At 42.9% G+C, this 15733-nt stretch overlaps 1 protein-coding gene across 1 annotated transcript in view; it reads right to left on the reverse strand.

The window, feature by feature from the left end:
* MEGF11 (multiple EGF like domains 11) overlaps positions 1-15733 on the reverse strand; it is a 714010-nt gene that overhangs the window by 213286 nt on the left and 484991 nt on the right. The window contains exons 9-10 of the mRNA XM_068273562.1: positions 8659-8871; positions 6674-6848 (exon numbers count right to left, since the gene is read on the reverse strand). Coding sequence (XP_068129663.1) covers positions 6674-6848; positions 8659-8871 — 388 coding nt within the window. The remainder of the gene's footprint in view (positions 1-6673; positions 6849-8658; positions 8872-15733) is intronic.

The following is a 15733-nucleotide window of genomic DNA, read 5'->3' on the forward strand; positions in this document are numbered from 1 at the left end:
TATTACTCCCTTCTTACTTCTGTTTTAAAGAACATTACTGTTAAAATTTTATACAAACAATTATGATTAGTTCATCTCAAAGCAAACCTGAAGCGAATATAAACTTAGAAACTGAGATAATGAATTGTATGTGTAGTACAGCTAAGAAATAAAACATTAGTAGCAAAGAAAAAAAATCTCATGTGAGAGACAGCTTGAGATAAGGGTTTACTGCAGGAAAGTTCACAGGGTCATTATTTCTGCTTTGTTTTATAGCTTAAAAGACAGAATGTGGTTTCTAATCTGCAACTGTGACAGTATGATGCAATGTTATAAAAAAAAGTTATATAACGGAAAACAAAAATATGAGACTCTTTTCTTTGCTACTAATGTTTTATTCATTATCCATACTACATGTTCAATTCATTATATCATAAGTTTTTGTAAGGCTCTGCTTTAACACCCCTGGCGGTATGATTATTTCCGGATTTTAGAGTCTTTTTAAAATGTTTTAAAATGACCCTAAAATCAGGAAAAAATCATGCTACCAGAGTCTCTGCGGCAGCCCCTGCGCTTACTCACCTCTCTGGGCTCCAGCGCTGCAATTTTACCTTCGTCCTCCGGGTGGTGCTGTTACTCTGTGGTGAGATTGATGATGGCGATCTCACCAGAGTGATGCAGAGCCTCGGAGGACAGGAAGGAGAGCGGTTACACACGTCTGAATCCCCCGGGAGGTGAGTAAAATCACCCGCTGTGCGCTGTACTCTGCATAGAGCTCCCGGTGGCTAGCCTGAGCATAGCTCGGGATTAACCCCAGGGAGGTTAAGGCTCTGAGCACTGAAACCCATATGCTGCATTGCTCTTGCCCGCTTGATTGTACTGAAACTAACCTATCACAATTCATCTGCTGAAGCACTGCAAGCACATGCATTCTCTGACAGCTCTTCACATATACAGTATATGGATTTGTAGCTTCACAATAACTAGAGAGTTAAGGTGGCTATACACCTAGTGATTTCGTTGTACGATCACGAGAGAATCATGTCTGTCCTAGTGTGCTTGATCGATGAAACATGTCAAGCTAACCAACTTCTTCGAACGAACAGGATGGAAGATATTGGTCGATTGCACAGAAATCGGCTAGTGCTCACACGATTTCAATCAACAAAGAATTGATTTTTGGTTTCAGAGCATGGAGGCATAACATTGCTCAGGTTAAATGTGAAGGAGAATCGCATTAGTTCTTGCTTGTAGTGAGATGATTGATCAACAACACTGGAGTGGATCGCCCCAATAAAGTTGATTGCTTAATCGATCCAAGCGTAATTTGCTAGTTGTACAGTATGGCTACCTTTAAAGGATGCTATAGATTGGCTGATCAACACTACAAAGCAATAAAGAGGAACTGTCCTTGATTTACATGCTGACATGTATCAATGTATCATAGGTGACAAAAACTTTAGTCCTGTCAGGAGTTCTCTGCAGAACATTTGTTTACTGAGAGTTCCAAAACCAGTCCTAAATACAGTATACCTTTTACTTCCCAGATCTGGTAACACTGGGGAAGTTTGTAAAATCGAGAGGCACACTTTCATTACATTAACTTTTATTTACAAAAGATATCCAAAAAGAAGAGTCAAATATTGGGAAGATGAAAGCATATTTTTTTTTGTTTTGCAACTATAGATCTACAACATTTTCTTTGTGCAGGATTGTACAATCATGACTGTATGGTTAGTGGCCATCTTTAGAGTGTAAGCTGGACAGGGCAAGGCTACCTTTCTCTTAATGTGCTCCAACACTGCTGTGTAATATGTGAGTCTATATCTTTCTTCCACCTAAATGTACAATATAACTATAGGCATGCTTAAGCCAAATACATTACGTGCTCACTGTGACACAGTACATTCTGTGGTGGCATCTCACAGCCAAATCAGTAATTTGCCAGGGATTTTCAAATTCAGCAGACAGCTGAAGGGAAATAGACTGAAGTCAGGAAACCCCTGTAGAATGATGAGTGGGCAGAAGCAAATTTGAATTTGAGGCAAAACTATAACTGAATTCAATGCGGCTGTGGCAGTGGGTGTCATCTCGGGAACATGGGTGTGGAGCGATTCTTGTTCCAGCACATGCTCCTGATACTTCATCCTGTATAGCCGGAAGGAGGAAGTTTCAGGAGTGAAAGGAGGAAGTATCAGGAGGATGTAGAAGGGTGTGGCGTGCTGCTGGCACAAAAGGCAGAAGACCAAGGTGAGTAAACTCTCACTGCCACAGTCCACGCTGACTAACATTCAGTTCCAGTTTTGCTTCAGACGAAACTCAATTTTGCTTCCACCCGCTCATCCTTAGTTTAACCTCCCTAGCGATATGATTACTTCGGATTTTAAAGTCTACAGCAATGCAATTTGTATCACAAGCTTTAAGACACTTCGGGCTCGATCACACTAGAGGCGTTATTCTTTTTTAAGCGCTGGCGATTTTTCAAAATCGCCCTGAAAGCGCTTACACCATTATTTTCTATGAGACAGTTCCCATCTGAGCAGTTTGTTTCCAATCCGCTCAGAAAAGCGGTGCATGGGCCATTTGTGAGGCGATTTTGCCTCAATAGAAGATATAGGAAAAAAGCAAACGCTCACAAAATCGCTTTGTGCATCGATTGCGTTCGCTTTTTTAAGAATAAATACAATGGGCTTGATTCACAAAAGAGTGCTAACTGTTAGCACGGCCGTTTCCGCGTGAATTTTCGCGCAAAACGATAACGGTTTCGCGCGCAAACGCGAATTTTCGCGAGAAAACGATATCGATTTCGTGGTAAAATTCACGTTTGTGCGCGAAACGAAAATTCACGTTTGTGCGCAATGCGAAAATTCGCGCGAAAACGGCCGTGCTAACAGTTAGCACTCTTTTGTGAATCAAGCCCATTGTATTTATTCTTTTCCGGATTAAAGAGTTCACTTCCTGACTGATGTCAGGAAGTGAAAACATGGAATTTCTCGGCAAAACCGCTTGGAAAAGCGGTTCACAAAAAAAACAGCATGCAGGTAATTGCCGGGAATCGGAAAGAAAATTGCATCAAAAATCACCAAACGCGGACGGAACACAATGTGAACAAGGCCTCAAAGCAGGAAAAAAATCATAATGCTACATAGATCTGCCCTGCACTTACTTACCTCCCCTGGATCCAGCGCTGCAATTCTCCCTCCGTCCACCGAGTGGCGCTCTACCCCTACCCCAGATTGCCATCTGTTGTCATGACGACAGACAGCGATCTCACCTGCACGCTGCACAGTTTATATATATCTCCCGGCAGCTACCACGAGCCAGGCTTGGGGTTACCGCTCTGAGCTGGGGATTTCTGGCACAAGCCTGACTCAGGGTCACAGCTAAGGAAGTTAAGGTAGAAAAAGTCTCCTGTATGTTTGTAACTTTACTCTACAAAGCTGGGAGACACCTCAACCTGCTGATATAATACTGAAGGGCAGCTATGAGGCAGCACAGCTGAGTCACAGATATAAGAGGACGAAGACAGCACACACACATTATGGACAAGAGCAAGTTGAACTTCCTGCTGTTTTAAGTTTATTAAGGTCTTAGCAGACTATTATACACCAAGGGGAGATTTGAGAATCAGTGGGGGTTGGATACAGGAAAAGAACTGCATGCTAAAAAAAAATGTTAAAAGTTAGTGCAGCATTTCACAGTTAATTGACATTGGACATATTTCTCCAATAGTGGTCCTTTAAAGCAAACTTGTAACTGGAAACAAATGACAGTATGAAGATTAACATGATGCCACAGAAAAAGCCCCCTATTACGTATGTACATGCCAGAAGGTGCCCAGAGACACTCAAGACATCAGTAGAAGCAACTGGTCATGAGGCCCATGTATTGCAATGTGTTACAGCTGGAGTGAATAGGTTAATGATAAACACTCGGGTGTGGCTTGTAGGTCAGACACAAGAGACTAGAGTGTGTGCCGTGAGTCCTGTGCAACTACTGAACTATGGCTACCTCGCTAAGTGTAGACATCATACAATATATCACAGCAACTGAGCCTTCTGAACACGGCCGTGATGGGGGGGTACATCTGTCACAGTTTAGGATACGGGGAGTATAATTAGAGATTGCAAGCCTAAATCTTACCAATTTAAACCCTCACCGGGAGATCTGTGTTACAAGCGTATGAAGGTTAATTATCAAACCTTTATCTTCTCTATAAAGCCTGCAGGAAAATGAAGTCTAAAACCAGATGAGACAAAAAAGGAAAAAAGAAAAAAAAAAGAAAAACAGCTATAGGCACAGAGCAAGAAAACAGAGCTCACATGGAGGCAAGAACATCACGGCTCCTGTAATCTGCAGATACACAATGTGAAATGTTAGCCGGGGGAAAAGGACGTGAAATTCTAATGTTCCCACATCCAGCGATAATTGTGTTGTCACATTGAAGCAGGAGCTAATAATACCCATTTACATAAATGTATGTCAGGATACTCATAGGCTCTAAGTATAGGGCTTCTATTACAAACGTGTATATTTCTGGTGAGATGACAAATGAGATAAAGCCTATATAAACTGCACCAAAATCTGTTATGTAGCCTCAAAAAAGCATCTGCCTGGGAGGGTCCTCAGTCACTTCTGCATTGCCTCTTCCTTCAGGGGCGTAACTAAAGGGGAGCAGCCCCTGTGATGGCGGGGGGGGGGGGGGGGCGGGGGGGGGCGGAGGCGGTTGAGCTGTAAGAAGGCCTCAACTACTACGTCTTCCTGCAAATCAGGTGTTTTTATGGCTACACTTGTTATGGGTGTATCAGATTATGATGTCCACACTTGTTTTATGCCCACCCTTGCTAGATGGGTCACCAGGTTGTGAGGGTCACTAGAAGTAGGCAGGGGAAAAGGTTGCGAACATTGTGTGGGGAGGAGAACAGAGTGTTGCTGGGGGGACCATGATTTGCAGTTACACCTCTGTCTTCTATCCTCCCCATTGGTTTCTTCCAAAGCTGTATCTGCAGATGAATTATGTAAACAAACTTGGAGGGGCTAACAGTAAATTGTTTTGACTTCTAGATTCTCTCAGAGGTGGTTGGAGAAGGGGGTTCCCGCAAGCTGTAGAAATGACTAGTGTCGGAGCACCCCGGGATTGAAAATAATTACAATAAACATAAAACTCTTTAAGATTCGTATGTTCTATTAAAAAAAAGCCATCCCACTGTGAAAGGCCAATTAAAAACTTTACTGATGACACTAAGACAAAGTGTTGTGTGGAAGAGGTGATTCTTCCTGACTAGTGTGCAAACTGGTGGACCAGACTGCGTTTCATCGCTTATGCGGTTCTGCAAACATTTTAACACTCTCTGCTCCAAGCAGATGTTGGGACAGTCAGGTACTGTATATTACACTTGCTTAATTACAGAAAAAAAAAAGAACAGTGTGATTATCTATCAATGGTGAAGAAAAGTCTGAGAGGGAACATTAGCGCAAAGTGGTTGATTTTTCTGAGATATGCCAAAGCATGTGACAATGTGGTGATCCATTCATCATTTCTAAGAAAGCACATCAGATTTTTTTTCTTCTACATTTTCTGATTGCTACATCCACTTGCTCCTAAGGCGCTCCTATGACTGGTTTCATCTAGGGGCCATGTGAGCAGTTATCAGAGGTTGACTGGACAAGAGGACACCTATGTGAAAACTTGTGTTCCTATATATTTGAAGGCATTATGAAGATGTGTTTAGACTATGGACAGGGAAGTTTCTAGGCTAAGTTGCACCGAGGGCAAGGGTCTAAAACTTGCCCCCCTCCCCCCCATGGATTCGGGAAGCCTTACTGTTTAGGGATAGTCACACAGCCACAGGTCACAAGTAGATCTGCCTACTTACTAGTGACCAGCCGCTTATACAGGAGGAAGCGGGGACCAGGAAAACACACAGGCGAAGAGAGCCGGCTCCTCCATGGGAGCCGCGCACTCACAGCCTGAAGTACCGCTGCAGGACATTAGGTGTCATCACGCGGTGGTGACGTGATGATGACTTGACGTCTGACGCAGGCAGCCTAGGAGGAGTCAAGGAAGGTGATCGCACTGGTAATCTTCTTTCTTCTTCCATTTGGCTGCAACGCATGTCACCAACTCCCTAACGGTTATGTCCTTCTGCCTGCACCCCCTTCTTATACTTGCTGGTCTGCGCCCAGGGCAGTCGCCCTGCCCGCACTGCGCAAAAACAGCCCTGACTATGGAGACATACTGTACATGCCTAAGTTTAAAGGAAGAACCCTTTAATTTATTTACTGCATCTGATACCATATGCAAGTTGGTATATTAAGTAAAACAATATAAAGAGAAATTATAATGTGATAAATGCAGTAACCAACAACACTTTTTAGCTTAAACTAATATCATTGAATGCTGAGGGTCGGGGCCCCCTGTTTTTAGGAATGTTTGCCGATCGGCTGCATCATTTTTTGAGCAATTTCAATTCTGGAGCTTTTTTGAGGGAATGTTATTTTGTCTGAATTCCCTCAAAAAACCACCAGAAATAGTTTATAAAATTGTGTTGTAAAACTGCAATTGTCTCCAATTGCGGTCTGTAGTGGGCCCCAGCCCTAGGTGTCTGGAAAGGGTTGGTGCACTCAGAGTATTGTTCTTTATCATCAAATACATACAAATAATGTAAAAATGGTAAGTTAGCTGTGGCCTTACTGTGTATCCCGGAGCGCAGACACACCTCCCGGTAACGCCGTCACAGTCAGCCCCATTGTAACAGGCACACAGCTGCTGGCAGCCCTCTCCATAGAAGCCAGGGCGACATGGCTCTTCACAGTATAGGCCGCTCCAACCTGCCCTGCAGGTGCACTCCCCTGACAGCGGGTGGCAGCTAGGAGGGAAGAGAAAGAGACTTGTCACTGTGGAACTGTGGGGTATGCAGAAGCACTAATTAAAACAATACATTGTGGTGTCAGCGGCCGGCAGGCCTGGGACCTTACTTCCTGCTATTCATTCACCCGCAGTAACCTTCCAATTCATTTGTCTGCCTCATACCCTGCTCCCTAGGGGAAACAAATCTATTATTTAAATGTGTGGAGAAAGAAAGAGATTATTTTACCAACAGACAGCTAGAGAAGAGCATACGGGTCTGAATGTTCCGCTCAACTACAGATGTGAACCTACAGAGAATTGGATTGCAGAATCACAATAAGTGATAAGTAATACTCGATTCATGTGACAAAACGTAGCAATAAAAAGTATAATGTATCTGCTATCAATACTCTATTAGACAATTACAGAAGGAACACTACTCTGATGACATGACTTTGGGGCTTGCTCACAAAGATCAATGTTTTGTGCAGAAGGAGTTCATATTATTGGCTAGCACTTAAAACAAAACTGAACTGACATTGTGAACTGATACTCTTCAGATTCTTATGGGTCTGTGCACAGTCCCTACACCTTGTGCCTTTCCAACTCCAGCAACCTCCCCATACCGTGTGTCCCCTCCACCATCCTAAGCAGCACCAACCTTCCAGATCCCAGGGTATGCAATATACGAGCCTACCCCTTTCCTACCCCAACCTGCACTTTGCAGCTCTTCCCAAAGGGTGGCGGTGAGGGGAAGTTAGGGAAGGGAAGTAGGGAAGGGTTACAAGTTATGAAGAGGGCAATAAATAGGTTAGGGGAAAGGACAAGGGGTTGAGTAGGGAAGGGGCAAATGGTAGGATAAAGTTGGGAAGGTGTGAAAGTTAGTGTAGGGACACAGGGTAGCTGAGTGAAGGGACACAGGGAAAAGGGGTGTGGCAAGGTAGGGGCTCAAGGTAAAGAATGGACACAGGGTAGGGTATTTTAGGCAAGAGGGTTGGGTAGGGGCACAGAATAGAATAGGAAAGGGCCATGAGTGGATAGGGAAGGAGCACTGGTCAGGGTACATAACAGGCATATAGGCACAGAGAAGGCGAAGGTAAGGAAGGTCACAAAGTAAGAAAGAGGAAAAGGGTAGGAAAGAGGAAGGGTAAGTAAGGGGCACCATATGGGGTAGGATAGGTAAAGGGCACAAGGTAGAGTAAGGAAGGGCACAAGGTAGGATAGGGTAGGGGCACAGGGTAGGGAAGGGTAAGTAAGGGGCACCATGTGGGGTAGGAATGGTAAAGGGCACAAGGTAGAGTAAGGAAGGGCACAAGGTAGGATAGGGTAGGGAAGGGAAAGTAAGGGGCACCATGTGGGGTAGGATAGGTAAAGGGCACAAGGTAGAGTAGGGAAGGGCACAAGGTAGGATAGGGTAGGGGCATAGGGAAGGGAAGAGTAAGTAAGGGGCACCATGTGGGGTAGGATAGGTAAAGGGTACAAGGTACAGTAGGGAAGGGCACAAGGTAGGATAGAGTAAGGGCAGAGGTAGGGAAGGGTAATGTAGGGCGGGGGCACAGGGAAGGCACTCATGCTGACCTATTTATTTGTACATGTATGACTGACCTATTGCCACACCTTACTGGCCATAACACATTTTAAGCTGGATACATCCATTTCAAGTTGCAACTTTGTCTACCCCAGGGGTGCCGCTTTATTACTTGCATTAGGTGCGAATTTCACTAGATACACCAAGTCCATGGGGTCATTACTTGATCCAGGAAAATGAATAGTTTATCAATGTATTAACAAATGGCAGAAGACTGTTCCTGATAACATAAGGTCCATACCTGCGAGTATTGGTCCGGTTGCAGGGGCAGTTCTTGTTACACTTAAGGCCATACAGTCCATCCGCACACACTCGCTCCTCACAGAGGATGCCTTTAAAGCCGGGTTCACATAGGCAGGCCCCATTGATATGGTAACACTTTGCCCCATTCTGGCAGTCACATCTTTCTGCACACTGATAGCCATATGTACCTACAGGACACTCCTCCTGGCATCTGCAGAGGACACAGAGGGAAGAAACACGCAGATTAGTATTTGAACTATTGTCTTTGGTGTCACATGACAATGATCTTACTCTTGAAAAGCATTAAAGCAAACCTGAAGTGAAAATAAACTTATAAAATAATGAATTGTGTGTGTGGTACAGCTAAGAAATAGAACATCAGTAGCAAAGGAAAGTCTCATTGTTTTTCCAGTACAGGATAAACTTAAGTTGTTATCTATGCAAAAGAGCTTCTCTGGGCAGACATAGCAATACAGTCCTGTTTTCTGGAGTACAGCTAAGAAACAGTGAGAGACAGCTTGAGATAAGGTTTTACTGCAAGAAAGTTCAAAGGGTCAATATTTCTTCTTTGTTTTATAGCTCAAAAGACAGAGTGTGGTTTTAAAACTGCAACTGTGACATTATGATGCAATGTTATTAAAAAAGAAAGAAAAAAAAAAGCTATATAACTGAAAATAAAAACTGAGACTTTTCGTTGCTACTAACGTTCTATTAATTATCCGTACTACACATACAATTCATCATATCATAAGAGGTTTTTTTTTCGCTTCAGGTTTGCCTTAAATTGTGTACAGCTCTGATCTACAGGGGTTGGACAAAATAATGGAAACACCATGAAAATCAACAAAATATCTTTAAATATGGCGCAGGTCCTTCTTTTGCGGCAATTACAGCCTCAATTCTCCGAGGTTTTGATTCATACAAATTGTGAAATGTTTCCAAAGGCGTTTTAGCCCATTCTTCAGTTAAAACACCCCCCCAGTTCTTTTAGAAACGATGGCGGCGGAAATCGACTTCTTACTTAAATCTCTAAAAACGACCATAAATGCTCAATGATGTTGAGGTCTGGGGAATGTGGTGGCCAGATGAGATGCTCAACTTCATTAGAATGTTCCTCGTGCCATTCTTTAACAATTCTAGCTGTAGGGATTGGGGCTTTATCATCTTGAAAGATGGCATTCCCCTCCGGAAACAGTTCTTGAACCATAGGATGAACTTGGTTGCCCAAAATTCCTAAATAGCCTCGGCTGTTAATTCTTCCATGCAGGGGAATCATTGGCCCAGCGGATTTCCAAGAAATAGCACCCCAGATCATCACAGAACCCCCGCCATGTTTTACGGTTGGGAGAAGGCAGTCTGGATGAAATGCTTCTTTCGGCTGTCTCCAAACGAACACTCAGCCAGAGGTTGGAAATAAGGTAAACGATGATTTGTCAAAGAAAATCACATTTTTCCACTGCTCGAGGGACCAATTCCGGTGGTTTCTACACCACTCTAAACACTTTGAAACATTTGTCTTTGAAAGCAGAGGTTTTCTAATTGCAGTTCTTCCGTGGAATCCAGATTTGTGCAGCTCCCGAGGAACAGTTTTTGTGGAACCTGGGTTCTGTAGGTGTTCATTCAGCTCTGCAGTGATTTTAGGAGCCGCGGTCTAGCAAGCTTTTCTAACAATTCGATTTAGAGTCCGACGGTCTCTCTCAGACAACTTCGACTTTCAGCCACAACTGTGCTTTGCTGAGGACGTTTTTCCTTCTCTTTCAAAAGCAGTCATTACTTTTAAGACAGTACCTCTTGAAATGCCAAGCATTCGGGAAGTTTCTGTTACAGTTACAGTAGCGCCTGCCATACGAGCACCAACAATTTGGCCTCTTTGAAAGTCTGAGAGATCTGCCATTTTTATAAAGTATAACCAACTTTGGTTTAAATATCTGTAAAAAAATAATTATTTTAATTAAACATATCAAATAACAAAAATAATAAACATAAAAAAATTAACATATGTCAAGTTATGATTGCTTAAAACAAAATATTTTAAAGCTCATCCAGGATTAGCAAAGTCTACAAAGTTCCATCCAAAAGTGTTATGATGTAATATAGCTGGCATTCATTTCTCTGTTATAATCAGACATCTGCATTCTGCCCTGGTGACAGCACTAAATCACATGTAAAGCTTGAAGCTTATTATTCAGTGAGCTTTCGTCCAGTGGTATGGCTACAGAGCCGTGGGCACCGGTATACATCGTACACTGCCACCGCCTCCGCCTCAACACCAGCACTGCATTTGTAATAATCATAAACATGACCAAACCAATCTATCCAAGGACAACTGCTGTTTGAGATAGAGGTGTGAGCAAAGGAACATAAATGGTTAGCGGATGATTACCTCTATTTAAAGCACATATAGAGGTTATTATTACATTACACAACATAAAACTGCTGCAGAAGTACCCCATGTGAGGGGCTGGTTCTAAACTTTCTGCGGCAAGAAACTAGGCCAACCCCCCACCACCACCACACCTCCCCAAAGTGTGGCTTAAGAGGGTGCCCCACCACCCTTTCCCCTATAGAAGGTGCTGAGTGCTCCCTTCTTCCCCCCCCCCCCCCCCCCCCCCGCATCTAAATGGCAGAACAGCTCTGGAATGAAAGCACAATTACCTTAGCTGGTCCTTTGCTGGGTCCTCTTCTCTTTTGCACTGTAGCCTATCACCATTCAGAAACAACCCTCTGTAGGCTCCCGGTGTGACATGACATGCATCGAGAGCCTATGGAGGGAGGCTTCTGAGTGGTGGTGATAGGCTGCAGTGAAAAAGAGGAGAGGACCAGGCACTGGACTAGGTAAGGTAATTGTGCTCTGCTGTGGTCAGTTTACTATTTTAATCTCAGAAAACCAAACGGTGCCAAAAGACTTCAGTATTTTCTTCCTGCTCTGTGCAGGAGGATGGGAATTTAGGAAGATGCAGGAAGATGAGAATATAGGCATTTTACAGTATGTACACAAATGGAAGAGCTGTGTATTGTAAAAACACAGTACAATTTACCTTTTTCTAGATATTTTACAAAGTCATACTAAAGTTGCCTATACATTCAGGCTGGTTTTACACTTGTGGTTTGCGGTGCGATGCGTTGCTAGCCTTCATATGACCTTGAGCCATGGTGCAGGGACAGGGCCATAGTACAGTACAGTCCCCCGTTCAATGATGTATGCCTCACTGGGCAGGAAGTACATCACTGGGATTCCCATCGGACTGTTGCACCGTTCTCCCATTTGTATACTTCTGCTGAACCAAGTCGCATTGCGTGATGTGTGCAAGTCTCTATAGACTTGCATGGCCCTTGCGGCAGGGATGCCGTGGGGAAAAGCAATGCAGGGCGACGCAGTGGCCAAGTGTAAAAGGGGCCTCAAACAGAAAACTAATTTTAATAGCATTTCAATTTACAGCACTGCAAATATGCCTTAAAGTGCATTTTGTTTAGTCTTAAAGAAAGAAAAATACCAGATAGTTCACCAGACAAAGCTCACCCTGTAGAATACTGTATAATATTTCAATAGAATTAGGTGACATCATCAGGTTGAGCCAGCAGTTGTCTGTTATGATGAATATGGCCCCAGGTAACAAAATGGATCCCACCACAGTGGGTGGCGGCAGTAGGTAGGCTTCCATGCTGCTTGTCTTTTCACAGAAAGATGAAAGAAGAATCTTAAGCTATGACTTCATTCTATTGATATACAGAAAGCCACTGGACAACGTCCTTTATGTATAATACACTACGTGAGCATGAGCACATTTCTATTATTTAGCCACGTTCTGCTATAAACTCATGTACACTTAGCTCCGGGGTCCTGCGCCACATCCCTATAAACAGAACTTTCTGTGCGTCTGAACTATTGATGAGGGCTTTGTGCGCAGAGTATCAGATGCTGAGGCGCCTCGCCTCCCGTGAATAGCGTGTCCGGCACAACGGTCCAGCTCATTCTGTCTGCATGGGAAGTGTGACCAGCACAGTGCACACCTGCTGAGATCTGGCACACATATGCACAAGCGGCTGCCTCAGATACTGCCAGGGGAAAATACTGCTGCCATAGGGAGACAGGGCCAAACTTAACTCTTTCAGTCAAGAAAAGTGCAGTACACCAAACTGAACAGTCAGAAACCATCTCTCAATAATCAGGTGACAGCAATCTAAAAACTCCAAAGCAATAAAAGATGTTTCAACGCTACAACCCAATAATTTCCAGTACCAGGGAGTAAACCAGACACCACCCTTATCCACCTAGGGTGTAACCTAAATGCAACAATGAAAAGACTGTGTGTCTACCTGGATTTTTAGGCCGACTGACCAGTTTATTGCAAGTAACACAGTGCAGAGCTCTGCACTGCGTTACTTGAAATAAACTGGCCAATCGGCATAAAAATCCAGGTAGGGACCCAGTCTTTTGTTTGTAGCAATCTAAGGAACTGAAAGGTTGATACAAATACCTGCACTTTCATGGTAATTCTGCTATTTAACCTGCTTTATTAAAGAGGAACTGTAACATATAGTAGAATACATTAAATTATTATTGCATTAAAAACAATTATTCAGAACACCCACTTTTACATATAATATTCTGGTTTCAGCATCCCAAACACTTCCTTTATCTATATATTGCTGTATCTTGGTATGTATCCCCCCCCCCCCCACACACACACTAAGGCTTAGCCTAGGCTGTTTATTAAGCAGACCCCCCCCCCCCCCCCCTCCCCAGAGAATTCTGGGAGAACAGCAATATTTTCTACTGACATCATCTGCTAGTACTACAGATGCCTGAGATAGATTTCAGAAAGTTAATCTAGGAGAGGTAATATTTTACAGTGGGCAAATACTGACTAACTTATTTATTAATGAATATTGTAACAAAATCAAATAATTTTATTGATTACATTATTTTGGACACAGTTTCGCTTTAAATAGGCATTACAATGAAACTTCCAAAAAATCGTAAAACTGATAATCTGTGGATCACAACCAAAGTGCGGTATCTGCTCTTCGGTAGATCACTGAGCATTAAATAACAACAAGAAGACAACGAAAATGTGTCCATACTTTGCCCACTAAATGGCATTATACTATGGGTGCAATGGGGCCCACATGGTGGCCGTGCGTTTTACAGAATTGCAAGGTGCCTGAATTGCTCTCTGCTGCAGCTGACCCCGTTAAGGCCAGTTTCAGACCGTAAACCAGCGTTAGCGGTGCATCGCGCCCGACACACTGCATCGCACCGTCAAAAACAGGCCTTCAGGGAACAACCACGCTATTGTGCACTGCACCCTGTCTGGCCACCGGCCAAGAAGGAAGTGACGTGCGCTTGCTGTCACTTCCTGCTGCGGGTATGTGGAAGCGTATTGTTATAATACGCTTTCGTGAATGCTTGCCACAGCGCCAATGTAAACACGCAAAGAAACACAAAGAATCACGCGTCACCATAGACTAACATTAATTCCGGGCCGACGCAGATCGCCCCAGAATCTGCCCGGTGACGTAGTTCTGTCGAAAACGGCACTTCTGTCACATTGCGCCGTAACATCAGAATATGAAAGTCTCCATAGACTTTCATTGCTCGGCGGAAAAATACCGCACCTCAATGTCCCGGAGTAAAAGGGCCCTGAATGTCAATGTGCAAATTTGTACCTTTTGGACAGTGCTGATGAATGCACTCAACAGTTTAGTTTAACAATGCATACTTTATAACCTCTGCTGAAACTGCTTAGGAAGCTGTGAAACTCGCAGAAGGCAAAGTGTTAATTTGTGGCTGAACTTGGATGCTTCTGATGGACTCGGATGTAATACTTCTGTATCAATACAGATTGAACCATTTTTATTGGACTGATCTATGACAATTACATATGCTTTTAAAAAAATTGTACTTTTAAAATGTAAATGTTCAAATATTTATCACTGGATATTCTCTTTTAATAAACGCCATTCATATTAATGGGATTCCTATCTGTATCCGTGGTATAGTAGAGATCATCAAAGGCCTTGATTTGTCATTTCAGGCTTGGTTCCATACTTTTCATTTTTGAAATCAATTTAATACCAGAACAATATAAGTATTCCAACATACTGAAACACCTGATCAACCATTATTGCAAAAATGTTAAAGTGAACCTCCAGACCTACAAATCTACTCAGCAGAACTGAAAAGGCTTGGTGTTTCTTTAACAGTTTCACAGTATCAGAACTTTGTTTTTCTTACCCAAGCCTCATTTTTAGCTGCAAAGAAGAAATCTGCCTGGGCATTTTTGCCCTGATGCTGTGCAAAGCATGATGGGATTTCTGATGTTGTTGTTCTCCTTCCGCTGTTTTGGCGCAAATTTGTTTTTTTACATTTTAAATTTGAGATTTGAAGCCTAGCGCATGCAGCTGGGAGGTAGGATAGTTGGAACTGTGTCTCATGCTCCCTATCACCTTTTCAACCAAAAAGATGGCTGCCCCCATGAAATCACAAACATTTGCCTGTTCTTTTAAAACAGGGTGGGTAAGAGATTATATTACCTATCTATATTAATTAACATAACTAATGTAACTTAATAACAGTATGCTTGTTTATGCTGAAGTTCCCCTTTAATTAACAATAGTGTAAATAGTGTCCTCTGCTAGAATGATATCCTCGCATTCACGTGTACAAGATTTTGCGCGTGCTTCACCCCTTGCCCTTCCACAACACATCTGTCACTCTCCAACCTTTGGTATCTTTAAACATTCTCTTAAAACTCAATTTTCCAACAAGCATACACTATAACTTAGGCCATTCTCCCTTTGAATTAAGGCCAAATTGCACACCTACTAGATATTCTGAAAACACACTGCCTCTAGGTATGAATATTGTATCTTACTCCTACTCTTGTTTCCCCCCAATTCCTTTAGATTGTAAGCTTGCAAGTGCAGTGCTCTCTCACCCTTATGTGTCCTTTTGTCACTGTAAATACCAATTCTGTATTTTGTATCAATTCTGTATTTTGTTACCAATTTTGTATATTGGTGTGCACCATTGTCTGTATTATTATGTACCCTATGTTTGTTTCTTACTT

Source organism: Hyperolius riggenbachi, chromosome 3, assembly GCF_040937935.1.
Source record: "Hyperolius riggenbachi isolate aHypRig1 chromosome 3, aHypRig1.pri, whole genome shotgun sequence".
In the NCBI taxonomy this organism is placed as follows: domain Eukaryota; kingdom Metazoa; phylum Chordata; class Amphibia; order Anura; family Hyperoliidae; genus Hyperolius; species Hyperolius riggenbachi.